At 33.4% G+C, this 27,336-nt stretch overlaps 8 protein-coding genes across 8 annotated transcripts; 4 read left to right on the forward strand and 4 right to left on the reverse strand.

Annotated features, from left to right (window-relative positions):
• Positions 1–27: 27 nt before the first annotated feature.
• LOC135123158 (large ribosomal subunit protein bL17m) lies at positions 28–803 on the reverse strand. Its single transcript, XM_064047659.1, has 2 exons — positions 498–803; positions 28–448 (listed from the first exon to the last, which is right to left on the reverse strand). The coding sequence occupies exons 1-2, from the start codon at positions 693–695 to the stop codon at positions 74–76; spliced, it is 573 nt and encodes a 190-aa protein (XP_063903729.1). The 5' UTR covers positions 696–803; the 3' UTR covers positions 28–73.
• Positions 762–2,142, forward strand: LOC135123134 (small ribosomal subunit protein mS27). The gene has a single exon (XM_064047645.1). The coding sequence runs from the start codon at positions 839–841 to the stop codon at positions 2,087–2,089; it is 1,251 nt and encodes a 416-aa protein (XP_063903715.1). The 5' UTR covers positions 762–838; the 3' UTR covers positions 2,090–2,142.
• On the reverse strand, positions 2,086–4,048 carry LOC135123122 (coiled-coil domain-containing protein 22 homolog). Its single transcript, XM_064047637.1, has 3 exons — positions 3,897–4,048; positions 2,479–3,850; positions 2,086–2,431 (listed from the first exon to the last, which is right to left on the reverse strand). Exons 1-3 carry the CDS (start codon positions 3,944–3,946, stop codon positions 2,192–2,194), a joined length of 1,662 nt encoding a protein of 553 aa, XP_063903707.1. The 5' UTR covers positions 3,947–4,048; the 3' UTR covers positions 2,086–2,191.
• A 150-nt stretch (positions 4,049–4,198) lies between these two features.
• On the forward strand, positions 4,199–4,920 carry LOC135123180 (LIRP-like). Its single transcript, XM_064047678.1, has 3 exons — positions 4,199–4,360; positions 4,434–4,608; positions 4,669–4,920. Exons 2-3 carry the CDS (start codon positions 4,434–4,436, stop codon positions 4,869–4,871), a joined length of 378 nt encoding a protein of 125 aa, XP_063903748.1. The 5' UTR covers positions 4,199–4,360; the 3' UTR covers positions 4,872–4,920.
• A 147-nt stretch (positions 4,921–5,067) lies between these two features.
• Positions 5,068–5,895, forward strand: LOC135123170 (uncharacterized). The gene is made up of 4 exons (XM_064047668.1): positions 5,068–5,154; positions 5,204–5,350; positions 5,453–5,561; positions 5,615–5,895. Exons 1-4 carry the CDS (start codon positions 5,089–5,091, stop codon positions 5,734–5,736), a joined length of 444 nt encoding a protein of 147 aa, XP_063903738.1. The 5' UTR covers positions 5,068–5,088; the 3' UTR covers positions 5,737–5,895.
• A 4,712-nt stretch (positions 5,896–10,607) lies between these two features.
• Positions 10,608–11,309, forward strand: LOC135133568 (uncharacterized). Its single transcript, XM_064062044.1, has 4 exons — positions 10,608–10,710; positions 10,760–10,906; positions 11,011–11,119; positions 11,173–11,309. The coding sequence occupies exons 1-4, from the start codon at positions 10,645–10,647 to the stop codon at positions 11,292–11,294; spliced, it is 444 nt and encodes a 147-aa protein (XP_063918114.1). The 5' UTR covers positions 10,608–10,644; the 3' UTR covers positions 11,295–11,309.
• Positions 11,310–16,475: 5,166 nt separating this feature from the next.
• Positions 16,476–17,192, reverse strand: LOC135133650 (uncharacterized). Its single transcript, XM_064062147.1, has 3 exons — positions 17,084–17,192; positions 16,919–17,035; positions 16,476–16,874 (listed from the first exon to the last, which is right to left on the reverse strand). The coding sequence occupies exons 1-3, from the start codon at positions 17,147–17,149 to the stop codon at positions 16,530–16,532; spliced, it is 528 nt and encodes a 175-aa protein (XP_063918217.1). The 5' UTR covers positions 17,150–17,192; the 3' UTR covers positions 16,476–16,529.
• A 7,384-nt stretch (positions 17,193–24,576) lies between these two features.
• Positions 24,577–26,303, reverse strand: LOC135133733 (uncharacterized). The gene is made up of 5 exons (XM_064062262.1): positions 26,074–26,303; positions 25,872–26,024; positions 25,200–25,823; positions 25,052–25,153; positions 24,577–25,005 (listed from the first exon to the last, which is right to left on the reverse strand). Exons 1-3 carry the CDS (start codon positions 26,131–26,133, stop codon positions 25,491–25,493), a joined length of 546 nt encoding a protein of 181 aa, XP_063918332.1. The 5' UTR covers positions 26,134–26,303; the 3' UTR covers positions 24,577–25,005; positions 25,052–25,153; positions 25,200–25,490.
• Positions 26,304–27,336: the final 1,033 nt, after the last annotated feature.

Below are 27,336 nucleotides of genomic sequence, written 5' to 3' on the forward strand. Positions count from 1 at the left end.
GTAGGCAACCAATAATACACACCACACTAAATTTTCTCAATTTTTATTCCTAATTAATTACTAAGAGTTAATTTTACTTTCTCGCTTCTTCACTAACGCTTTTTTCCGCGGCGTCGATTTTTGCCGCAATTTCCTCATACTTCTGCGTCCTATACGCCTTTTTCGCTTCATCCAACAAAACGTTGTGAATCAAATTCCGATTGTTGTGCATATCGGGCACTAATGACGGATACGGATTCCCTCGTAGCTCCAAAACGGCCCTTTTTACCACCTCAGGGTACACACTAGGCGCTGTATACATCCTAGTGTATGCCGTACTATAATTGACAAATCTGGGTGCAAGCACCTTAAACAACTTATGTACTAGTTGTTTTTCAATCAACCAAAAGTCAGCCATCTCCATTGTTTCGCGGTGACAATCCCCATACCTTATCGCATCCGAAATCAACTAAAACTGTCTTTCAAAAGATTCTGTTTCAACACTAGTAAAGAATTACCCTTTCTGCGTACATCCGGGACTCATCCGCCCGCGGATAATTCAACTCAATTCGCTCGTGTTTGATCAACGCGGTGACTGTCTTTCGTAGCTTGTCTAGGCGAGCCTCGGGGCCCCCCGCCGATTTTAATTTTCGAAGACGGGGGTTCACTCTGACCCGCAGCTGCGAAACGAGCTTCGAGATTTCAGCTTGATTCATTTTGCACCAGAAATACGAAAATTAACCGTGTAAATACGACTTATTGAACGAGTTTAAGGTTATGTCACGTGACTCTAGTCTAGTACAAACTGTCAATTTTCTAAACATAACCTCGAAATAGTGCACATTTTCTAAACTCGAAAATGTTTAAAATAGTGAATGTAGCCGTACGGTCGCGGTTTACAGTATGTTTTCACCCCAAACGGACTTTCTTGTCGCAAGCGTATCACTGTAACGAAATTTGGGAAGACCGGCTGAACAGCCCCCTTTTCCAGAAGGTCAATCTGGATTTGCTCTACCACGAACTGGATCAAGGGTTTCAGAAAACACGGCGAATTAGTGCCGTGGACGTCGACATTTTCGCGAACGCGGTGAAGGATAATTTGTTTGTGGACGAATTGCTGGATCTGGTGCACAAATTGAGGTTAAGTCCGGACACCGGGAATGCGCTGAGTTCGACGAGCCATGCGGTGATTCGGGCGCTTGTTAGTCACGACAAAGACAAAGAGCTGTTGGACGTTGTGGACGATAGGCTGAATTATGGCGTTTTTCTGGATGACTACACTGGAAATCTCTTGATGGATAGGTTTTGGAAGAGCAAAGATTTTGCAGCGGGGGCAAAAATAGCGAGCCAGTTTATGCTCCAGGAGGATTTTAAACACCCGGTGACGATAAATTTCGCGCTGTTGCATTGTTATAATTACTTGGTGGCGCCAGGGGAGTGGGCGCAAGCACCCGTTCCAGAGGAACCGGAAGACGAAGTGAAAGTTCGAGTTAAATACTTGAGAAATCCCTTTGACGACGAACATTTTGACTTGAAAGATCCTGTGAAAATTGTGGGTAAAACATTGGCGGTGGCTGCGAAAAACCGGGATGATTCTGTACATAAGTCACTCAGGGTGATTGGACTAGCGTTATTTGGACGAGAAGAGTTAGCACGGAACGAGGTTGCTAAAAATAACGTGAAGTTGGTGAAGGAAGTCGTCGATTTGTTGCCACAAGATGTCGCTTTAAAGCAAGAACTTGCTCAACTTGACTTAATCTCTGAAGACGTCCACGTTGTGTTGCAGAAACAGGTCGCTGAAAGCGTGTCTCAAATATCAGAGAAAGACATCGCTAATCAGTGTGACGTTTTCAAGCAGTGGGAAGATGACAGGTTGCGCGCGCTCGAGGAACAAAAGCAGCGCCTCCTCACCGCCGAACGACTCGCAGAAGTCGAAAATCTGCAAAAATCGCTCCAAGAAAAAGAACAAAAACTCTGGTTCTTTGAAAACGAAGAAAACATAGAGCTAGCCATTGAAGAATCCTCCGCCGCGCTTCGACACAAACCCACGAAAAAGAAAAAAATCGAAGAAGACTACGTCCCGCCTGAAGTCACCGCCAAACGGAATTAATCGTTTCACATTTTGTTTAATATTTTAACAAAAAATATAAATAGTAAAAACTTTTGGTGTCTTATCGTAATAAAAGTGATGTGATAACAAAAATTGCACGTTTCAGGTTTGCTTTAGCAGCGTTTCCGTTTCCTTTTTCATTTCTTGGAGGTCTTTGTTTACGCGTTCTAATTTAACGGCACTTTCTTTGGCCGTTTCGGAGTCGATTTGTTCTTGGAGGTTTCTGCATTCGCGCTCCACGGCCCCCAAATCAGTCACCGCTTTGATTATAACTGAACAGTCGTCGCGGAGTTGCGCTAGTAATTTATAGGCTTTTCGGGCAGTCTCGTCGTGTTTGGCGTCCTGAAAATAAATTTTTATTGGGGTTTATAAACAACGAAGCGACTGACCCGGAAAATGAGCTCGTCTGCGAGGGTGAACGATCTGTCCACTTGTCCCGTCAAAGAACTGATTTCGCGTTGGACTTCTCGTGTGTCTTTGAGAATTTTCTGGATTTCTTCATCCTGTTTTTTTATGTTACCTATGATTTCTAAAATCCGTCTTGTGTATCCTGATCTGGTGTTGGTTTTGTTGACTTGTTCTAGCTTCTTTCTGAGTTGGTCTTCCAACTGGGTTTTTTCGTGAAGATCTGTGTTCAGCGTCTTGTGGGTTTCTTCTAATTTTTTGAACTTGTCTTGTTCTTGTTGTTGCTTCAAATCTTTACTACTGATGGCGTTTTGTAGCGATTTGTACTCTTCTAGAAGAGGGGTTTGGATGCTCTTCCACTGCTCTGTTAAATTGACAAGCTTGTTTCTGCTAGCTTCAATCATGTTCTTCAGTTTTTGCAGATTTTCTTCCTTACTTATAACCGTGAGCGTCTTTGATTTTAAATTAACTTGAGAGAGCAAAGTTTGAAGGGTTTCTTCTTCCTCAGTTCTAGATTTGGCCAGTTGCTCTAGCTGTGACTCATAACTTTTAACTTTCTTATCAAGTTCCACACACTCTTCTTTTTTTAGTTTGACGTCGTCAACCAGCGCTTGTAGTTTTTGCTCAGACTCAGACTCTTCAGTCACTTCAGGCATTTTCACTTGGACTAGTTCTGAAGATTTCAGAGGCGTGATTTCTTCTCTGTGTGAAGACACTTTGAAGCAATTCCTCAAATCCGTATCTACACTACTGATAAGGCAATCTTTGAACAACAGCGACGGCAGCAATTCTTCCACCTCACACTGCTTAGTAACCACGGGCACATTCCTCACCCAGTACTCCTTAAGTGCCTCATCACTATAACTCCTACTAGTAAATGGCACTTGCAATTTAACCCCTTTCAAAGGTCTACAATTCCCGAAACTATGAAAAAACAGTCCCTCGTTCCTCCTGAACCCGTTCCGCAAAACACACGAAGGCACCCACACCTGCTGCAACGACCCCCTCACTTTCTGTTCAATTTCTTTAACTAAAGTCGGGACGTAGCCCGTCTGTTCAACGTGAGCCACTTTGCTCGCTTCGCGCGGCAATCGCTCAACCAAGAACATCAAAACGCGCCGAATTTCGGCCTCGTTGCAGTACAAAATCGTCTGATAACCTATATCATCACGGAAGCCTAAATCTTTAATTTGGGCGGCTAGACTAGAAGTTATTTTTAGTTTGATGCTCATGGAAGGTGGCAGTTTCTTGGGGAACGACGTGTCAGGGATCATAGCTTCCAAACAGCGCGAAATCGCGCTGACAACCATGTCGGCGTCGAAATGTTTGAGCGACGTGACGTCGTCTTCGAAATCACTGGAATTTGGCGGTTAGGTTACATCGATGGGTGAAACAAACCTACCAGTGGAGGTTTTTCAAGGAATCAATTATGATAGCGTCGATTTCTTCCATTTTAATTGAGAAGTTTTGAAAACGTCAAAATAAACGTCAGTGTCAATGACACCGGACGGGTGACAGAAAAACAAACACGGCTGCCAACGGCACGAGTGCCAACTGTCGCGGGGTTTTTTTGCGGAGGCACTAATTAGGAGGATTGGCGCGCGTGCGCCACTTAAGCCAATTAAGGTGGGAAAAAGTGCCTTCGTTTTGGTGCAGTGTAGAGTCTCATTAACATCACCTAGTTGGAAATAGGTGGAAATAATTGTGCAATCATCTGTACTGAGGGGGCGGATATTGGAAGAGACGTCTGACCCACATTTGCATAATTTTGAATAATGTTTTGGGCCACAAAACAAACACTAGCACTATATAAGGGTGGCGCGGTGGCTATGGAAGACAGTACACCAGCTACAACCAACACTTGAGGTAAGATAAAGATTTATACACACACAACAACAACAAATTTATTACATATTTTGTTAATAATAATTGTTTTCAGATGGACAAACGTGTGATATTCTTGTTCTTCTTGCTCAATGTCGTCTCTGTTTGGTCTTCGCCCCGCATGGTCCACCTAATGAACAAGCGTGAAGTCTACTACTGTGGCTCCAAACTGGCAAGCGCTTTGGCCCTAGTCTGTAACGGGAAATACAACTCCCCCAGCAAAAAATCATGTACTTAACTAAGTTAACCCCAACCAAACAACAAACATTAACAACTGTTTATTATTCCAGTCGACGACTTGTTGGCCTACGACGAATACAACGAATTCTTCCCCAGCGAGACCGACGAAGACACCCAGTTCGACTTTCCTTTCCTCCAGAAGGGGGCTGCCAACTCGCTCCTACCAATGAGATTCCGCAAGAGCAAGGGCATCGTCGACGAGTGTTGTCGGAAACCATGCACTCTCAAACATTTGGAATTATACTGTGCGTAATAATTAAAAAAATACCATTTATCAGTGTAGTAGCATTAAAAAAACCACATTTTTTGTAAAATAAAATCAAATATATAACGTTGCATACACCCTGTGTCTTGTTTATTTATCTATCGCGAATTTTATCGAATGTTTTTTGACCTGTGATTATGCACGAGAGATTAGATGCTCTTACTTAATCATTATTCGAATATTCAGTGTGAGATTTAATTGAAACATGGCTGGGCGGTTTTTGTGTTTCCCCCTGAGGACTGGCGCTTTTTTCATGGTTTTTGCAACCACCGTAAGTAGGTGCACCTGATTACGTGAAGCTACTAATCGAAACGTTGCAGATGTTAGGCGTTGGGTGTTTCTGGGCGGGTTCGGAGCAGGCCAGCTTACTGAATAACGAAATGGTGGTGAAAAAGGCCTATTTTCCGTTAACGATTGGTCTCACTTTAATAATAAGCGCGTTTTTTCTTCTACATGGCACACTTAAAGTAAGCTTCTACAGTGGCGCCATCGCACGGAAAAATCGTGTAGTTGTTGATAGATGGCGCTGCGTCAGGGGCGACTTTCACCCTTATAATATTTTGTTGTAGGTTAAGCCTCACTGGATTTTTTCCTATCTCGTATTAAGCTCCACGTGTATCTTTATTTTAACTGTTATTGTTTTAGTTATCGCGCCAACTGCTCTGTGTGTGTTTGCAGGTGCACTATATTTTTCACTGACGTAATTCGTATTAAAAATCTTTTTTTTTTAGTTTTGTGGTACGGGCAATTTTGTGTGAACAGCTTTTATAAGTTGGTTGTGGACGCTAAAGAGTTTTTCGGTGAAGTGGTTGCCGCTTTTGATGGAGATATTACCATTGTTCACATTGTTTAATATATTTTTACAAAGTTAAGTAGTAAGTGATTAAGAAAAAAAAAACTGAGTATGAGAAGGCGCCGGTCCGGAACTTTGTGTATAGTTTCAAAATCTCTGACGCTGAAATAACGCCAGGGGAAGATGTGGCTCGAATTTAAATATTCATAATTGGTGATGACTAATGAAAAAAAATCTTGACAATAATAATACAAAAAAAGTGGTCTAATAGTTATTTAGACAGAACTCTTAACATAAAACAACTTTCTCAGATAACATAATTATAAAATTTGACTTTGCTAATTTTGTTTATTTTATACGTACAATTTCAAGTGAGATTTTCGTAAAAAAAATGACGTTATCAACTTTTTAGCAACATCAAGAATTGTGGAAAAAAAATATAAAAAAGAACAAAAGTATCGATAACAAGGTGAAAAAAACCGATAAAAAGTTGAGAAAAACATCAAAAACACGTGAAGGAAAGTATGAAACAAGCAATAAAAAAAAAGTAAAACAAGAAAGGCGATAAAGAGGGACAAAAATTCACAGAAAACGTGACTGAAGGAAAGGGAGTCAGAAAAGTGGACAGATTGATAAAAAAGGAGGCAACCAAAAAAAGACGATAAAGAGCGGTAAAAGAAAACATCAAGAAAGACCTTTCGAAATACAAAAAAAATGACGACAAGAAATTGATTAACAAGGAGACCAAAAAAAGGCAACAAAAGTGCCAAAAAAGCGACGAAAACAACCTATAAAAAACGAGGAAGGAAAAAGGGGAAAAAAGAGTGAAGTGTCAAAACAGGAGCATCAAAAAGGCGACAGAAAAAATGAAAAAAACCACAAAAAATGATATAAGAACAGCGAAAAAACAACAAAGATGACAAAACATAGAGCAAAAAAGACTACTAAAAATACTATGAGGAGAAAAAAGGGGAAAAAGTGACCGAAAAGTCAAAAAAAGGCGGCAGAAACAAAAAATAAAAAACAAAAACTGAGACAAAAGGTCATAAAACATAGACCAAAAAAACTATGATAAAATGAGAAAAAAAAGGTGACCAAAATTGTCAAAGAAAACGACAATTTTGGAAGAGAAAACCAAAAAGGGAACAAAAAGGGCAAAAAACACGAAAAAAAAGGAATCAACCAAAAATGGGAGGACAAAGAAAGAGGCAAAAGAAAGGATCAAAGATGATGTCAAAAAACAAAGAAATATGACATAAATAAATAAATAATAATAATAAAATAATAAAAAAGGGGACAAAAAAAGCGTCAAAAAAGGTGACAAAAATGAAGGGAAAAAAGTAAAAAGTGACCAAGTGACAAAAAAACGGAGCAAAAAAAATCGACACAAACAAATTGAAAAAAGAAACCAAAAAAAAAAATTAAAAAAAAGACGAAAAAGGCTACAAAAAGTAACAAAAACAAAAAACAACTACACCAAAAGGGACAAAAAACGCTATAGAATGGATGAAGAAGAAGTGAATAAAAAGCCTACAAAATGATTAAAATATAATAAAAAAATAGACCAGAAAAAAAATTGAAAAAAAGCAACAAAAACAAATGGGACAACAAGGGCAAAAAACTACAAAAAGGTGACAATAAACTACCAAAAAAAAAGAAAAAAAGGTGTCAACAAAAATTAAACAAAAAAAAAAAAAGGGACAAGTGACGAAAGGTGTGAAAAAAAGCGAGTGTCAAAGATATCATATAAAAAAAGACATGAAATTGATAAAAAAAGGGGTAAAAAAAGAGACAAAAAGGTAAAAAAGCGACCAAAAACATACTAATAATAATGAAGAGAAAAAAAGGGGGAAAAGTGACCAAAAGGTCAAAAAAGCGGAATAAAAAATTGAAAAAAAAAAACAAAAAATTATACAAAAGGTGATAAAACACAGACTAAAAAAGACTATGATGATACTTAAAGAGAAAACCAAAAGAGGAACAAAAAGGGTAAAAAGGGAGACAACAAAACCAACTAAATAAAACAACAAAAAGTGACGAAAAATGTGGGAAAAACACGAAAAAAAAGGAATTAACCAAAAAAAAGAGAACAAAGAAAGAAGCAAAAGAAGACATCAAAAAAGACGTCAAAAAAACAAAAAAAAATGATATCAAACTAATAAAAAAAAGGGTAAAAAAAAGCGTCAAAAAAGGTGACAAAAAAAGTGATCAAGTGTCAAAAAAAAGAGCAGAAAAAAGCGACACAAACAAACTGAAAAAAAGACAGCACAAAAAAATAGAAAAAAAGAGGAACAAAAAGGCGAGAAAAAGTAACAAAAACAAAAAAACTCTAAAAAAACGCGATAGAAAGGGTGAAGAAGAAGTGAATAAAAAGCCTATAAGAATGATTAAAATATAATTAAAAAATAGACCAGAAAAAAATTGAAAAAAAAGCAACAAAAAAAATGGAACAAAAAGGGCAAAAACTACAAAAAGGTGACAACAAAAATTAAACGAAAAAAAGGGAGCAACTAAAACAAAAGAAAGACAAAGAAAGAAGCAAAAGAAGGCATCAAAGTGTCAAAAATATCATATAAAAAAAAAACTACATGAAATTGATAAAAAAGGGGTAAAAAAAGAGACAAAAAGGTAAAAAAGCGACCAAAAACATACTAATAATAATGAAGACAAAAAAGGGGAAAAAGTGACCAAAAGGTCAAAAAAAAGCGGCATAAAAAATTGAAAAAAAAAAAAAAACAAAAAGTGAGACAAAGAAGGGCAAAAAAACGACAAAAAGGTGACAAAACATGGAGCAAAAAAGACCACAAAAAAATGAAAAAAAAAAAGGTGACAACAAAACAGACTAAATAAAAAAAAAAAGGTGTGGCGAAAGTGTGAAACAAGCAACAAAAAAAAAAGGAAGAACTAAAAAAGGACGACAAAGAAAGGCAAAAGAAGGCATTAAAAAGTATTAAAGAAGAGAAATGTGCTGTGCAAAATTTGCTTATAAGTTAATACACAATAAGATTGACTGTGCATTTTTACTTTCCAAATTACCATTTTATGTGCCACGTTTAGCATCACGATATGAAGCAAGTTTTCAAGTGCCAACGGCGAGAACAAATGTTTTACAACGTTCACCGATTCATGTCATGTGTAAAGCTGTAGATAATGTATATAATGATGTATTTTGTTAGGGACACCCAGAAATTTGTTATATTTTTTTCTTTTTTTATTGTTAATTTTCTTTATTTAACTTTATTTTGTTAAACACACATTGTTATTAATATTGTCCTATAAGTGGTAAATCTGTTGGACAATAAAGAACATATTATTATTATTATTATTATTATTATTAAAAAGGTAAAAAACCGAGCAAAAAAATAGTAATAAAAACGAAGAGAAAAAAGGGTAAAAAGTGACCAAAATGTCAAAAAAAAGCGGTGGAAAAAAAATTGAAAAAAAAAAAACAAAAAATGAGACAAAAGGTGATAAAACACAGACTAAAAAAAGACTATGATGATATTTAATGAGAAAAAAAAACAGGAAAAAAAGGTGACCAAAATTGTCAAAAAACCGACAATTTTGAAAAAGAAAACCAAAAAAGGAACAAAAAGAGTAAAAAGGGAGACAACAAAACCAACTAAATAAAACAAAAAAAAAAAGTGACGAAAAATATAGGAAAAAATAACGAAAAAAAAAAGGAATTAACCAAAAAAAGAGAACAAAGAAAGAAGCAAAAGAAGACATAAAAAAAGACGTCAAAAAAACAAAAAAAGATGATATCAAACTAATAAAAAAAGGGGTAAAAAACATCAAAAAGGGCGACAAAAAAGGAGCAGAAAAAAACGACACAAACAAACTGAAAAAAGAAGAGGAAAAAAAGGGCGAGAAAAAGTAACAAAAACAAAAAAAAACTACACTAAAAAAAAAACGCGATAGGAAGAGTGAAGAAGAAGTGAATGAAAAGCCTACAAAAAATGATTTAAAAAAGTCCAAAAATAACGGTAAGTTTAAAAGGGCAAAAAAGAAGAAAAATATACTAGAAAAAATTGACAAAAAAAACAGCAAAAAAATGAACACAAGAAGCGGAAAGCAGGGGATAATAAAGCCGACTTAAAAGAGAATGATAAAAAGTGTTGAAAAAAGAAGGCATTAAAAGTCTCAAAAAAGAGAGCACTAAAAAGGCTACACAAAAAAAAATGAAAAAAAAAAACACACACAAAAAAGGGCCAAAAAAGAGAGTGACCAAATGTGACAGAAAAAATGCCAAAAGATTCAAAAAAGAGTGCACCAAAAAGGCAACAAAAAGGGGACAACAAAACCGACGAAATAAAACAAAAAAAGGGGGGAAAGTGACGAAAAGTGACTAAAGCAACAAAAAAGAATGAAGCAACTAAAACAAAACAAAGACGAGAAAGAAAGGGGCAAAAGAAGGCATCAAAAAGCGTCAAAAATATCAAAAAAGACGACATGAAATTGACAAAAAGGGGTAAAAGGCGACCAAAAAACACCAATAAAAATGAGGAGAGCTTAACCCCAACCAAATAACAATTGTTTATTACTCCAGTCGACGACTTGTTGGCCTACGACGAATACAACGAATTCTTCCCCAGCGAGACCGACGAAGACACCCAGTTCGACTTTCCTTTCCTCCAGAAGGGGGCTGCCAACTCGCTCCTACCAATGCGATTCCGCAAGAGCAAGGGCATCGTCGACGAGTGTTGTCGGAAACCATGCACCCTCAAACATTTGGAATTATACTGTGCGTAATAATTAAAAAATACCATTTATAAGTGTAGTAGCATTAAAAAAACCACATTTTTTGTAAAATAAAATCAAATATATAACGTTGCATACACCCTGTGTCTTGTTTATTTATCTATCGCGAATTTTATCGAATGTTTTTTGACCTGTGATTATGCACGAGAGATTAGATGCTCTTACTTAATCATTATTCGAATATTCAGTGTGAGATTTAATTGAAACATGGCTGGGCGGTTTTTGTGTTTCCCCCTGAGGACTGGCGCGTTTTTCATGGTTTTTGCAACCACCGTAAGTAGGCGCACCTGTTTACGTGAAGCTACTAATCGAAACGTTGCAGATGTTAGGCGTTGGGTGTTTCTGGGCGGGTTCGGAGCAGGCCAACTTATTGAATAACGAAATGGTGGTGAAAAAGGCCTATTTTCCATTAACCATTGGGCTTACTTTAATAATAAGCGCGTTTTTTCTTCTACATGGTACACTTAAAGTAAGCTTCTACAGTGGCGCCATCGCACGGAAAAATCGTGTAGTTGTTGATAGATGGCGCTGCGTCAGGGGCGATTTTCACCCTTATTTAATATTTTGTTGTAGGTCAAACCTCACTGGATTTTTTCCTATCTCGTATTAAGCTCCACGTGTATCTTTATTTTAACTGTTATTGTTTTAGTTATCGCGCCGACGGCTCTGTGTGTGTTTGCAGGTGCACTATATTTTTCGCTGTCGTAATTCGTATTAAAAATCTTTTTTTTTTAGTTTTGTGGTACGGGCAATTTTGTGTGAACAGCTTTTATAAGTTGGTTGTGGACGCTAAAGAGTTTTTCGGTGAAGTGGTTGCCGTTTTTGATGGAGATATTACTATTGTTCACATTGTTTAATATATTTTTACAAAGTTAAGTTGTAAGTGATTAAGAAAAAAAAAAAAAAGTCAAAACTGAGTATGAGAAGTCCGGAAACTTGTGTTCAAAATAGCTGACGCTGAAATAACGTCAGGTAGAATTTCAATATTTTTTGTCTTTAGTGACTGGTTTGTTGCGGAAGATGTGGTTTGAATTTTAATATTCGTAAGTGGTGATGAATATTGAAAAAAAAAAATTTAAATTCAATTTTGCTAATTTTATTTATTTTATACGTACATGTTTCAAGTGAGATTTTCGTAAAAAAAAATGACGTTATCAACTTTTTAGCAACATCAAGAAAAACGACAAAAAAGCGGTAAGACAATATGGAAAAACATACAAAAAAGGACAAAAATCACGATAAAAAAGGTGAAAAAAAAAAACGATGAAAAGTTATAAAAAATGAGAAAAACATCGAAAACACGTGAAACAAGCAACAAAAAAAAAGCAAAACAAAAAAGGCGATAAAAAGGGACAAAATACACAGAAAACGTGACTAAAGGAAAGGAAGTAAAAAAAGTGAGCAGGCTGATAAAAAAGGTATCAACAAAAATTAAATAAAAAAAAATCAACAAAAAAAAAACGAAGCAACTAAAACAAAAGAAGGGCGACAAAAAAAGAGGCAAAAGAAAGCATCAAAAAGCTTCAAGTGACCAAAAAAAAAGTAATAAAAATGAGGACAAAAAAGAGACCAAAAAGTCAAAAAAAGGAGGCAAAAACAAGATTTAAAAAAAAGCCACAAAAAAATTGAGACAAAAGGTGATAAAACACAGACCAAAAAAGACTTTGATAAAATGAGAAAAAAAAAGGAAAAAATAGAGAAAAAAGGGGGACCAAAATCGTCAAAAAAAAACCACAATAATTTTGAACAAAAAGGGCAAAGAAGGAGACAGCAAAACCGACTAAATAAAAGAACAAAAAAAAGTTTTGGAAAAAGTGACGAAAAAACATCGGAAAACAAAGGAATCAAGCAAAAAAAGAGAGGATAAAGAAAGAGGCAAAAGAAGGCATTAAAAAACAAAAAAAGATGATATCAAATTAATAAAAAAAGGGGGGTAAAAACAGCGACAAAAAAGGTGTCAAAAAAGTGATAAAAAATTCTACTAAAAATGAGGTGAAAAAAGTAAAAATGATCAAGTGTCAAAAAAAAGGAGTAGAAAAAAAAGCGACATAAACAAATTAAAAAAAAAGGGACAAAAAAAAACGAACAAACAAAAAAAGGCGAGAAAAGAGCGGCAAAAAGTAACAAAAACAAAAAACTACACAAAAGGGAAAAAAACGCCATAAAAAGGGCGAAGAAGAAGCGAAAAAAAAACCGGTGAAACTGAAGTACAAAAAACAGAAAAATAGGCCAGAAAAAATCGAAAAAAAGAACAGCAAAAAAAGGGGACACCAGATGCGGAAAGCAGGGGATAATAAAACCGATAAAATAGAGCAAGAAAAAGAAAAACATAAAAAAGCGTAAAAAAAAAGGATGCAAAAAAAGCGAAAAACAACAAAAAAAAGTGTCAAAAAAAGGCGTAAAGTACTAAAAAAATGTGACCAAAAAAAAAAGATTAAAAAAAGGCGACAAAAAAGTAATCAAAAGAGAGAGCACCAAAAAGGCGACACAAGAAATAAAAAAAACAACAAAAAAATGACAAAACAAGTAGATCAAAAAAAAGGAATGTGACAAAAAAACCGCCAAAAAGAGTGCACCAAAAAGGCAACAAAAAGGGGACAACAAAACCGACTAAATAAACCAAAAATAAAAAGGATAAGTGATGGAAACAAAAAAAGGAAGCAACTAAAACAAATACAAGACGACAAAGAAAGAGACAAAAAGCGTAAAAAAATAAAAAACCATGAAATTGACAAAAACGGGTAAAAAAACGCCAAAAAGATAAAAATTGCGACCAAAAAATATTAATAAAAATGAGGAGAAAAAAGGGGAAAAAGTGACCAAAATGTCGAAAAAAGGCGGCAGAAAAAAATTGAAAAAAAGCAACAAAAAAAATTAGACAAAAGGTGACAAACACAGAGCAAAAAAGACTATGATAAAATGAGAAAAAAAAAGGGGACAACAAAACCGACTAAAAAAAAATCGGAAAAAGTGACGAAAAATATGAGGAAAAACACGAAAAAAAGGAATCAACCCAAAAGAGACGCCAAAGAAAGAGGCAAAAGAATGCATAAAAAAAACGTCAAAAAACAAAAAAAAGACCAAGTGTTAAAAAAGGAGCAGAAAAAAAAAAACAACACAAACAAATTGAAAAAAAAGAGACCAAAAAATAGAAAAAAAGACGACAAAAGGGCGAGAAAAAAATAACAAACTCCACCAAAGAGGACCAAAAAAGCGATAGAAAGGGTGAAGAAAAAGTGAATAAAAAGCCTATAAAAAATGTTTAGAAAAAAACCCGGTGACTCTAAAAGTGCAAAAAGAGAAAAATAAACCAGAAAAAATCCAAAAAAAATAAAATAAAAAACAAGGCCGACTTCATAAAGAAACAAAAAGAAAACGATGAAAAAAGCGCAAAAAAAAGGAGGCAACAAAAAAGCGAAAAACAACAAAAAGTCACAAAAGCGTCAAAATGGCGTAAAGTAGTAAAAAAAAAGCGACAAAAAAATTATAAAAAAGGCGACAAGAAAGTGATCAAAAGTGTCAAAAAAGGGAGCAACCAAAAAAGACCAAACAAAATATGAAGAAAACAACAAAAACTCAGTTAAGAAGGGTGAAAAAACAACAAAAAGATGACAAAACATTGATCAAAAAAGACTACAAAAAATGAAAAAAAGACCAAATCTGAAAAAAAACTGCCAAAAAATTCGAAAAAGACTGCACCAAAAAGTGGACAACAAAACCGACTAAAAAAAAAAAGATAAGTGACGAAGTGTGAAAAAAAGTAACAAAGATTTTTTAAAAAAGCAACAAAAAAGACAAAAGGTGACAAAACACCGACCAAAAAAGACCGTGATAAAATGAGAAAAAAAAAAGGTAAGCAAAATTGTCAAAAAACCGACAACAATTTTGAAATAGAAAACCAAAAAGGGAACAAACAGGGCGAAAAAGGGGGACAACAAAACCGACTAAATAAAACACCTAAAAAAAATCGGAAAAAGTGACGGAAAATATGAGGAAAAAGACGAAAAAAAGGAGTCAAACCAAAAGAGACGACAAAGAAAGAGGCAAAAGAAGACATCAACAAACACGTCAAAGACAAAAAAAAGATGTTATCAAATTAATAAACAAAAGGGTAAAGAAAGCGACAAAAAAAGTGGCCAAGTTTCAAAAAAAGGAGGAGAAAAAAAGACAAACGAATTGAAAAAAAAAAGAACAAAATTGAAATAAAGACGAAAAAAGGCGGGAAAAAGGCGCGGCAAAAAGTAACAAAAAAAAAACTACACCAAAGGAAACAAAAAGCGCGATAGAAAGGGTGATGAAAAAGTGAATAAAAAGCCTATAAAAAATGTTTAAAAAAAGGCAAAAAAAACCGGCGTGCCTAAAAATGCAAAAAAGAGAAGAATAAACCACAAAAAAAACACAGCAAAAAATAAAGGCGATTTAATAAAGTAACAAAAAGAAAAACATTAAAAAGGTTAAAAAAGGAGGCAACAAAAGAGAAGAGTGAAAAAAAGCGTCAAAAAGGCGTAAAGTAGTAAAAAATACGACAAAAAAAAGATAAAACAAGGCGACAAGAGAGTGATCAAAAGTTTCAAAAAAGGTAGCAACTAAAAAGGCGACACAAAATATGAAAAAAAATCAACAACAAAAAATGAGTTAAGAAGTGCGAAAAAACAACAAAAAGATGGCAAAACATACAGCAAAACAGACTACAAAAAATAAGAAAAAAAGGGTGACCAAATCCGACAAAAAAGTCAAAAAATTCGAAAAAGAGTGCACCAAAAAGGGAACAAAGAGGGGACAACAAAACCGACTAAATGAAGCAAACAAAAAAAGGGATAGGTGACCAAAAGTGTGAAAAAAGCAAAAAAAATGAAGTAACTAAAACAAAAGAATGAAGCAAAAAAAGGTATCAAAAAGACGTCAAAAAAAAGACGACATCGGAAAAAGTGACAGAAAATATGGGAAAAACACGAAAAAAAGGAATCAACCATAAAAGAGACTTCAAAAAGACGTCAAAAACAAAACAAAAATTATTTCAAATTAACAAAAAAAAGGAGGGAAAAAAGCGACAAAAATTCTGTAAAAATGAGGTGAAAAAAATAAAAAGCGACCAAAAGTATCATAAAGGGACAAACAAATTGAGAAAAAGGCGAGAAAAAAGGGCGACAAAAAGTAACAAAAACAAAAAACTACATAAAACGGGACAAAAACGCGATAAAACGGGTGAAAAGTCTATAAAAAATGTTTAAAAAAAATCGAAAAAAAAACTGGTGTTTATTAGAGAGAGAGTGTTTATTAGGTGGTTACAAATCTGTTAAAGTGGGGAGTGGAAAATCGTGAATGGGTGAGTCTAAAAGTGCCAAAAAAAGTGGACACAAGAGCAGAAAGGCGACTTAATAAAACAACAAAAAAAGAAAAAGGTGAAAAAAGCGCCAAAAAAGGCGTAATCCAGTAAAAGTAATGCGACAGAAAAAGGCGACAAAGAGTTCACAACAAAACGTGAAAAAGAACTACCAAAAAATGAGATTAAAAAAATGAAAAATGTAACAAAAAAAGGTGGCAACAACAAAGTCGGAAAAAGCGACAAACAGGCGCCAAATAAAATGAAAAAAATCGAGAAACAAAGCAAAACAAAACAAACGACAGGGTACTAGTCTGTGCGACACACATACGGAAACGTGAGACACATTTTGTATACTCTAGGAGGTTATGAAAAACGTGAAATTAACCATTCATTAAGTGGACCACATCGGTTCCACATTACAATATTTCCCGTGTAATAATCGTAAGAAAAAACAAGAATTTTAAATAAAAATCAGTCTGAAACTAACGCAGATTGCGTCACTGAATTAAAAAAATATATATAGAAGTGATGCCAACTTATTGTCACTTATGCGTCTACGATTTTGATCAATAAGTCGCCGGACCTCTATCTCCCCGACTTTATTTATTTTCCGACCAATCAACGTCTTACTCGCCCGACGAAATTTCGTTAACGCAATTAAATCCCACTAAAAATAAACAGTCTTCAGAACGTGGAATTTTAATGTCTTAATTATAAATAAAATACACACACCGTTTAAATATAAAAAGTAGAAACCCAGTCCCCATCAAACCGACGAATTCTGCGACTGCTGCGAATCCTGCGAGGGCTCCTCGTCCTTAACCTCACCTGCGCCCTCGCCGTCGCACTTGTCGCCTTCAGTGTTGCCACTACACGCACCTTCCACTGCGGTAAACTCCGGCAGTGCTACCACCATGATCAAGTCCTTGTAAAACAAATAGACGCAGTACTGTATCGGCCACCAGATGATCAGCACCACGTAGACGATGACGAAAATGTGCACCTGCAGCTCCTTCACCTTGGGTATGATCAGGACGGAGATGAGCACGGTGGTGAACGCCACGACCATCGTCGCCAGGATCAAATAGACCAAAATAAACCTGGCGTTGTCCTACAAAAGCCGCTTGACAATGCACCGCCGCGAAACAGCCTCACCTTGACTACTCCCATCAGTAAGACCAACCCACCGGCCACCGCCAGCAATCCCAGCATTAAAAATAAACCACTTAGTGGAGCTATTCCCCTGGTGATTATGCTGCACATGCCCCCCACCTGCAAGCACACGGTGACTGACGGCCTAACTGGTGTTTAGCGAGTTACGATGTTGCTGAAGACGACGAAGTAGACGACGGCTTTGATGAATTTGCGACGGCAGTTTTTCGACATTTTTTCGTCGGGTTTGTGGGCATTGGAGCGACGGCGACACTACACTAAGAATTTTTTTGCTAAAGTTTTATTGTCGCTCGTAAAATTGTTGGCGCTTATTCAGCGAAGCGCCCGTCTCTGTCTAAAAGGTTGGATGGGAGGCCGAGATAGTTGTTGAGATTTTATTGATTTTCATGCACGAAATAAACACAGCAATGTATGAGGCTATATTTGCTTTCAAGATATAAACGGAAAGCTGGCGGTTTTAGGACTCTGGAGACGGTTGGTGTGCGTTGTAAAAATTTACTACTTTGTTTCTCAAGCCGAGATTCTTGCGCCGAGATTTGGTGGATGCGCCGGGTTCTTACCTTTTTTTTGTGAATTCTTGGAGTGGTTAAATCACCGACAAAAGAGTAAAAACTGTTTTAGTACCTTGTAAATTATTTTTTTCATGTCATATAAAAAGTGCTTCCTTTGAAACATAATTCGGACGCTCCAAATATTTACGTTACTTTATTTACTAATTTTTGACGTTTATTTGTGTTATTCTACCAAGTATTGACACAACTCCAAAATAAAGGTAATCCCAGAGGCACATAAATATTAGAATAAATAATCAAAAAATTGGTCGAAAGTTATTCGCCCCTGAAGTGCAGTCGAAAATAACGATAAATCGAGAAATTCAGAGATCAAAAAATTAAAAAAACGGAAAATTGGCTAATCGAAATCCAATAAGTCTAAAACTGAAATGCTGAAAAATTGAGAAAACGAGAACTTGAAAAATCAATAAAGACAACATTTTTTAAAAATCGTGAAATCGAAAAATGGAAAAATGTGAAATCAATAAAATTGAAATATTGAAAAATCAATAAAAATGAATAGAAATCGAAAATATGTATAAAAAACCTCAAAACTGAAAAATCAAAAACCTGAAAAATCCCAAAACTGAAAAATCGAAGAAAAATTGAAAAATCGAACAAGTGAAATATTGAGAAATCTAAAATTTAGAAAGTTAAATAGTGAAAAATCGTAAAACTGAACCATCGAAAAATGAAATAATGAAGAAATCAAAAATTTGAAGAATGGAGAAATTGAACAATCGAAAAATGTTAAATTTAAAATAACGACAAATTGAAAAATCAAAAAATAAATAGAAATAATAAAGACCCGAAAAATCGAAAAATCGGGGAATCGAAACATAAAAAAATCGAAAACTCGAGAATTCGAAAAATTGGGAAATGAAAAAGTAAAAGATCGAAAAATCGAAATACTGAAAATCCCAGAACAGAAATATCGAAAAATTGAAGTCGAAAAATCGAAAATATAAAAAAATCAAAAACCTGAATAATCCCAAAACTGAAAAATCGAAAAACTGAAAATTCGAGAAATGGAAAATGTAGAAACGTCACAAATTGAAAAATCGTTAAACTGAAATATCGAAAAATTGAAAAATATCGACAAATTGAGTAATCAATAAATTGAATAATCGATAAAATAAAAAATCGAAGTCGAAAAATCCAAGCCAAAAAATCAAAAAATTGAAGAAATGGAAAAAAATTGAACGATTCAAAAGTCGAAAATTGAAAAATCAAAAAAATTAAAAACCCCAAAACTGAAATATCGAAAAATTGAGTAATGGATAATCATTAATTAATCGAAAAAGTAAAAAATCGAGAAGTCGAAAAGTCGAAAAATCGAAAAATCAAAGAAAAATGGAAATCGCAAGAAATCAAAAATTTGAAGAATCGAAAAATTGAAAAATATCGAAAAATTAAGTAACCAATAAATTGAATAATCGATAAACTAAAAAATCGAGAACTCGAAAAGTCGAAAAATCGAAGTCAAAAAATCAAAAAATTGAAGAATCGATAAATTGAAAAATCGAAAAACATTGAAGAATCGATAAGTTGAAAAATCTAAAAGTCGAAAATCGAAAATTGAAAAATAAAAAAAAAATAAAATCTCAAAAACGAAACATCAAAAAATCAAAAAATTGAAAAATCGAAGAAAAATGGAAGAATCGATAAATTGAAAAAAAGAAAAGTTGAAAAATCGACAAATTGAGTAATCGATAAATAATAGGAGTAGAGTAATTGATAAACTGAAAAATCGAGAAATCGAAATGTAGAAAAATCGAAGTCGAAAGATCGAAGAAAAATTGAAGAATCGTTAAACTGAAGAATCCCAACACTCAAATATCGAAAAATTGGGGAATCGAAACATAAAAAAATCGAAAAGTCGAGAATTCGAAAAATTGGGAAATCAAAAAGTAAAAGATAAAAAAATCGAAATACTGAAAATCCCAGAACAGAAATATCGAAAAATTGAAGTCGAAAAATCGAAAATATAAAAAAATCAAAAACCTGAATAATCCCAAAACTGAAAAATCGAAAAACTGAAAATTCGAGAAATGGAAAATGTAGAAACGTCACAAATTGAAAAATCGTTAAACTGAAATATCGAAAAATTGAAAAATGTCGACAAATTGAGTAATCAATAAATTGAATAATCGATAAAATAAAAAATCGAAGTCGAAAAATCCAAGCCAAAAAATCAAAAAATTGAAGAATCGGAAAAAAATTGAACGATTCAAAAGTCGAAAATTGAAAAATCAAAAAAATTAAAAACCCCAAAACTGAAATATCGAAAAATTGAGTAATGGATAATCATTAATTAATCGAAAAAGTAAAAAATCGAGAAGTCGAAAAGTCGAAAAATCGAAAAATCAAAGAAAAATGGAAATCGCAAGAAATCAAAAATTTGAAGAATCGAAAAATTGAAAAATATCGAAAAATTAAGTAACCAATAAATTGAATAATCGATAAACTAAAAAATCGAGAACTCGAAAAGTCGAAAAATCGAAGTCAAAAAATAAAAAATTTGAAGAATCGATAAATTGAAAAATCGAAAAACATTGAAGAATCGATAAGTTGAAAAATCTAAAAGTCGAAAATCGAAAATTGAAAAATAAAAAAAATAAAATCTCAAAAACGAAACATCAAAAAATCAAAAAATTGAAAAATCGAAGAAAAATGGAAGAATCGATAAATTGAAAAAAAGAAAAGTTGAAAAATCGACAAATTGAGTTATCGATAAATAATAGGAGTAGAGTAATTGATAAACTGAAAAATCGAGAAATCGAAATGTAGAAAAATCGAAGTCGAAAGATCGAAGAAAAATTGAAGAATCGTTAAACTGAAGAATCCCAACACTCAAATATCGAAAAATTGGGTAATCAATACATCAAATAATTGATAAATTGAAAAACAGAGAATTCTAAAAATCCAAAAATTGAAAAATTGAATAATGAAAAAAATTAAAAACCCCAAAACTGAAATATCGAAAAATTGAATAATCGATAAACTGAAAAATCCAGAACTCGAAAAGTCGAAAAATCGAATTTAAAAATTTAAAAAATCAAAAAAATTAAAAACCCCAAAACTGAAATATCGAAAAATTGAGAAATCGATAAATAATCGATAAACTAAAAAATGGAGAACTTGAAAATTCGAAAAATCGAAGTCAAAAAATCAAAAAATTGAAAAATCGAAAAAAATTGAAAAATCCAAAAGTCGAAAAATTAAAAAATCGAAGTCGAAAATCGAAAATTGAAAAATAAAAAAGTTAAAACCGAAAAACTGAAAGTTCGAAAAATGGAAAATGTAGAAACATCACAAATTGAAAAATCGTTAAACTGAAACATCGAAAAATTGAGTAATCGCAAAATTAAAAACACAAGAAATCAAAAATTTGAAGAATAAAAAAATTGAAAAATTTCAAATAATTGAGTAATCAATAAATTGAATAATCGAAAAACTAAAAAATCAAGAACTTAAAAAGTCGAAAAATCGATGAATTGAAAAATTGAAAAGTCGAGAAATTGAATAATCGAAGTCGAAAATCGAAAATTTAAATATAAAAAAATAAAAAATCTCAAAACTGAAATATCGAAAAATAGAAAAATCGAAGAAAAATTAAAGAACCGAGAAATTGAAAAATCGTAAAATGAAACATCGAAAAATTGACAAATCGAAAAATGAAAAAATCTAGAAATCGAAAGTCGAAAAATCGAAGTCAAAAAATTGAAAAATCGATAAATTGAATAATCCAAAAGTTGAAAAATCAAAGAATCGATAAATTGAAAAAAAAAAATAAAAGCTGAAACATCGACAATTTGAGTAATCGATAAATGATTGATAGATAAATTGAAACATCGAGAACTCGAAAAGTTGAAAAATCGAAGTAAAAAAGTCAGAAAATTGAAAAATCAAAAAACTGAAAAATCGGAAAAGAATTGAAGAATCGATAAATTGAAAAATCGAAAAGTCGAAAATTGAAAAATCAAAAAAATTAAAAACCCCAAAACTGAAATATCGAAAAATTGAGTAATCGACAAATAATCGATAAACTAAAAAATCGAGAAATTGAAAAGTCGAAAAATTGCAAAATCGAGGTCGAAATATAGAAAAATCAAAAAAATGAAAAATCCCAACCTGAAATATCGAAAAATTGAAAAATCGAAGAAAAATGGAAGAATCGAGAAATCCAAAAATCGCAAAATGAAAAACACAAGAAATCAAAAATTTGAAGAATCGAAAAATTGAACAATATCGAAATATCGAAAAATCGGAGTAAAAAAATCAAAAAATTGAAAAAATCGAAGAATCGATAAATTGAAAAATCGAAAAAAAATTGAAAAATCGAAGTCGAAAATTGAAAAATCAAAAAAATTAAAAATCCCAAAATTAAAAAATCGAAAAAATTGAAGAATCGATAAATTGAAAAATCGAAAAGTTGAAAAATTGAAAAATCGAAGTAGAAAATCGAAAATTGAAAAATAAAAAAAATTTAAAATCTCCGAACTGAAATATGGAAAAATTGAAAAATCGGAAAAAATTGAAGAATCGAGAAATTGAAAAATTGAAAAAAAAAATAAAAAATCGAAGTCGAAAATTGAAAAATCAAAAAAATTAAAAATCCCAAAATTGAAAAATCGAAGTAGAAAATCGAAAATTGAAAAATAAAAATTATAAAAATCTCAAAACTGAAATATCGAAAAATTGAAAAATCGGAAAAAAATTGAAGAATCGCGAAATCCAAAAATCCCAAAATGAAAAACACAAGAAATAAAAAATTTGAAGAATCGAAAAATTGAACAATATCGAAATGTCGAAAAATCGGAGTAAAAAAACCAAAAAATTGAAAAAATCGAAGAATCGATAAATTGAAAAATCGAAAAAAAATTGAAAAATCGAAGTCGAAAATTGAAAAATCAAAAAAATTAAAAATCCCAAAATTAAAACATCGAAAAAGTTGAAGAATCAATAAATTGAAAAATCGAAAAGTCGAAAAATTGAAAAATCGAATTAGAAAATCGAAAATTGAAAAATAAAAAAAATTTAAAATCTCAGAACTGAAATTTGGAAAAATTGAAAAATCGGAAAAAATCAAGAATCGAGAAATTGAAAAATCGAAAAAAAATTAAAAAATCCCAAAATTGAAAAATCGAAGTAGAAAATCGAAAAATAAAAAAATTAAAAATCTCAAAACTGAAATATCGAAAAATTGTAAAATCGGAAAAAAATTGAAGAACCCATAAATTGAAAAATCGAAATTTGAAAAATAAAAAAAAATGAAAAATCCCAAAACTGAAATATGCAAAAATTGAATAATCGATAAATAATCGAGAAACTAAAAAAATCGATAAATCGAAAAGTCGAAAAATCGAAGCCCAAAAGTCGTAGAAAAATTGAAAAATCGAAGTCGAAATATCTAAAATTGAAAAATAATCAAAAAAATGAAAAACCCCGAAACTGAAATATCCAAAAATTGACCAATCGATAAATAATTGATAAACTGAAAAATTGAGAAATCGAAATGTCGAAAAAACGAAAAAAAATTGAATTGATAAATTCAACAATCGAAAAATTGAAAAATCCCAACACTAAAATATCAATAAATTGAACAATTGATAAACTGAAAAATCGAGAACACGAAAAGTGGAAAAATCAAAAAATTGAAGAATCGAAGAAAAATTGAAGAATCGATAAATTGAAAAATCGAAAAGTTGAAAAATCGACAAATTGAGTAATCGATAAATAATTGATAATCTGAAAAATCGAAGTCAGAAAATCACAAAATTGAGTAATCGATAAATAATTGATAAACCAAAAAATCGAGAAATCGAAAAGTCAAAAAATTTAAAAATCGAAGTCGAAAACATGAAAAATCCCACTACTAACATATCGACAAATTGATTAATCGATAAATTATCGATAATCTGAAAAATCGAGAAATCGACATGTCGAAAAATCAAAGAATCGATAAATTGAAAAATCCCAACACTAAAATGTCGAAAAATTGAGAATTGAGAACTCAAAAAGTTGAAAAATCAAAAATTGAAAAATCGAAAGTTGAAAAATCAAAAAAATGAAAAATACCAAAACTGAAATATCGAAAAAATGAAAAATTCCAAAACTGCAAAGTCGAAAAATCGGCAAATTGAGTAATCGATAAACAACTGATAAACTGAAAAATCGAGAAATCGAAATGTCGAAAAATGGAAGTCGCAAAATCGAAGAAAAATTGATGAGTCTAGAAATTGAAAAATCGTAAATCGAAAGATCGAAAAAAAATGAAAAAATCGAAAAATAAAAATTTGCAAGAATCGAAAAACTGAAAAGTCCCAACACTGAAATATCGGAAAATTGAAAAATAGAAAATCGAGAAATTGAAAAATCGGAAAACTGAATAATAAAAAAAACTGAACAATCCCAAAACTGAAATATCGAAAAGTTGTTATGAATATACAATTTAGATTTTTTTTAATAATAATAATAATAATAATAAAAGTTTTATTGTAGTCAACGGGAGAACCCCACAAATGAACACAAAAAAAATCCGAAAATATATATGTACCTATAAGTTAAAAACTCAACACGGATACATAAATCACAAGTTCAGGACTATGTTGATTTTTAATCACATTTATTCGACAAAATTGGAAGACGACATCTATTTCTGGAAAGGGGGGACATGAACGAATACACTTTGACGGACAGACAAACAGACGGAAACGGGAGACGCATTGTTTCATGCAAGAGAAGTCACGAAACGTCGAAAAAACAAGAAGCAGCCAGTCGTCCGGTGAACTCCATTACAATACTTCCTTAGTTTACGCCCAGGAAGTAAAAACGTATTGGTATTTTTGACATTTGTTTTTTTTCAATGAACTCATTTCAGCGAGCGAAGCGAGCTATATCACCTTATTTTCAACGTTTTTGGATGTTACTGAGAATTGACAATTTTTTTTTTGACAATCTTAGTGTCCTTAATTCATATTTTTGACACTTATTTAGTAAGAACCACAATATTTTTCAACAACCATCAATTGTTAGAATTTGGGACGTAAAATCATAAATTTTTATTTATATAGAAAAACTCTGAAATTTTTGAGTATAGAATTTCAATTTATTTACAAAGATATCAAAATGAATAATCTTCAAGCAAACTTCTTTCTTTTTTTTTGTAAAAACGTCAAAAAGCATCTCACTAATCATAGACACCCTGTATACAAATTCGTGCCAAATAATTTAAACCACTACCGTTTTTAATTCGTTCCCGCCAATCTCTTTGCTTTCGTCACCATTTCCAACGTCTTCTTTCCTGATGACACTCACATCTTTGTAAATAATGATAACCGGGATGATCGAGACCCAACAGACGACATTTCCGACAATCGCCAACATATTCAAAACAGGAAAATACTGAATAGTATCCTGTACGTAACGCACAACTTCCACGCTCAACTTGATCGTCTGGTAAGTCAACAAAAACGGCTCCAGAATCAAGAAAGTCAAAAGAAGCACCCGACCCTCCTGAAACCGTCTCGTCAAAAAGTTGGAGACACTTGGAGACACGTACCTTGCGCACGCCCACCACCAGCAGAACTCCTAGACCTATCATAATCAAAGCCCCCGATAACTCTTCAACTTCGCCTTGGAACAAAGTACCGACTCCACACAGCTTAAAAAAAACAATCAGACGACGCCAACTTGGCCGAAACACTTACGATATTGTTAAGCGCCAAATTGTACACCAGATTTAAGAGAACGCATCTTTTGTTGACACACTTTGCCATTGCTGCAGACTTGACGGCGATGACCACACAAATGGTGTTCAGAAAAGATTTTAAATTAAAGAGCGCAACCTTTCGATAACCCCCTTATCTAAAAACCGACGAAATCGCTATTTTTGTGTGGAAAAAATTTATATCGTCACTATGCTATACAATTAAAGGCGAACATTTTGTGCGTGCTTTGTTTGATTAGTTTATAACCTCACTTTCGACGATTTTGCCATTTTAGCTGTTCATGGCCGAACTCACGTAGCTCTGTCCCGCGTTGATGATATTTTTTTCGATCACTTGGTCGTGGAACTTGTACACCCCTAACTGACCGCACCAGATGAGCACTAACCCTATCGAGAATCCCACAGCTTTCTCTGCAGGGACCGTTTCTTTCGGCGCCGGGGTTCCCGACACGGGCGCCGGCGTCGTGGTCGTCTCGTTGGCGACGATGTTGTGCGTCATGGCCGTGGTGTTGTAAAAGAGCATGTAACTAACCACCAGCATCGTCACGATGAACCAGATGAGCGAGCTGAGGAGGAGGTACAAAGATATATACTTTTCTTTGTCCTGGAAGTTCAATGTTAGCAGTGAAGAGCGAAAAGAACCTCCACTGACCTGGATTATACCTATTAATAACAGCAGGCTGACGAATAGAAGGAAGGTGGCGATTTGGAAGTAGACCAGGATTAGGCCGATGGTTACTACCTTGGTGGTGAGGTACTCTACGAGGACGAAGATGCCTTCGATGAGGATGTACAAGCCGAGGCACTGGAGGGAAAGAGTTACGTTTGTGTGTGGTGACGGCCTGGGTACTCACTAGGTTGGCGAGGGCCACGGCCATCGAACACAACTTCAGACAACTACAAGAAGCTGTCATTGTTGTTGTTTATGCTGATTGACGCGCCCGTCTAACACGACTGACGAGTATTTTTGGTGGCACGGTTTAGATTTATTTTTAAATCCGGTGCTCCCAACCTAGTTCGCGCGTAGGTGTGTGTGTACAGGAGTCATAATAAAAGTGAGAGGTGGGACGGTGCATCTGATGGGCTATTTCGGTGCATAGAGGCTGAAGGTCGCCTTCGAACATCCAGGAAATCAAGTAGATAGAGATCAAGCGCGATCGATTTCGTACCGGTCTTATTGAAGTTATTTTAAATTTATCAAGAAAAGTTTTAAAAAATTGGTTGAAGGTTATTTCGACAGAAATTCTCGCGTACGTGAAGTGTAGACCAACAAATAGTGCTTCTTTGAAAAATTGTTCGCGATTTTTGTTCCCGCAGCTTTTTTGACTTGAATTTTTAAATTATACATTTAGTAAGTGAATTAGTACTTCCCGAGCGTAAGTGAAGAAAGTATTGTGATCGAACCCATTGGACGAATGGCCACTTTTATGTTTTCTCCGGTTTCCGTCTGTCTGTCTGTCTGTCTGTCGTCTGTATTCATTTTTATTAGATACGTAATCTTCGGAACTACTGCAAATTTACATTTCAAATCTCTTGTCAGCTGGTTTACCTGAATAGTGAGTATTACAATCATACAAATAATTACATCGCATTTGTTGAACATACAGAACAAAGAAGAACAGTAGGATAATAGAAAACAAATTATTCAGTTATGTACATACATCTTATAATAAAATAAAATAACTTAACAACTACTTTGAATGTTAAAAAGTAACATAGTCTTGAACTTGTGGTTTAAGAATTCGGGTTGAATTTTTATCCTCGACATTGAGATTTTTCGGCGTTTCCATTTCTTGCTTTTTCAGTTTTACATTTTTTCAGTTCTACTCCTCTTCAATTTTACGATTTTTAAATATTTTGATTTTCCCATTTCGTGACTTTCCACTGTTTCGATTTTTCAGTTTTCCAATTTTTTAAGGTTTCGATTTTTCGGCTTCACTTTTTTGATTTTTCGATTCAATTTTTCAATTTTTTAATTTCTCAGTTTTTGGATATTTAAGTTTTGAGATTTCTCAGTTTATTTGCTATTCAGGTTTTCGATTTTACAATTTCTCAATTTTACAATTTTTCGATTTCTCAATTTTTCATTTCAGTTCTTGGATATTTCATTTTTTCAA

The sequence above is a fragment of the Zophobas morio genome, unplaced genomic scaffold, assembly GCF_036711695.1.
Source record: "Zophobas morio isolate AGI-343-1 ecotype UQ-CSIRO unplaced genomic scaffold, CSIRO_AGI_Zmor_V1 ptg000002l, whole genome shotgun sequence".
Taxonomy (NCBI): domain Eukaryota; kingdom Metazoa; phylum Arthropoda; class Insecta; order Coleoptera; family Tenebrionidae; genus Zophobas; species Zophobas morio.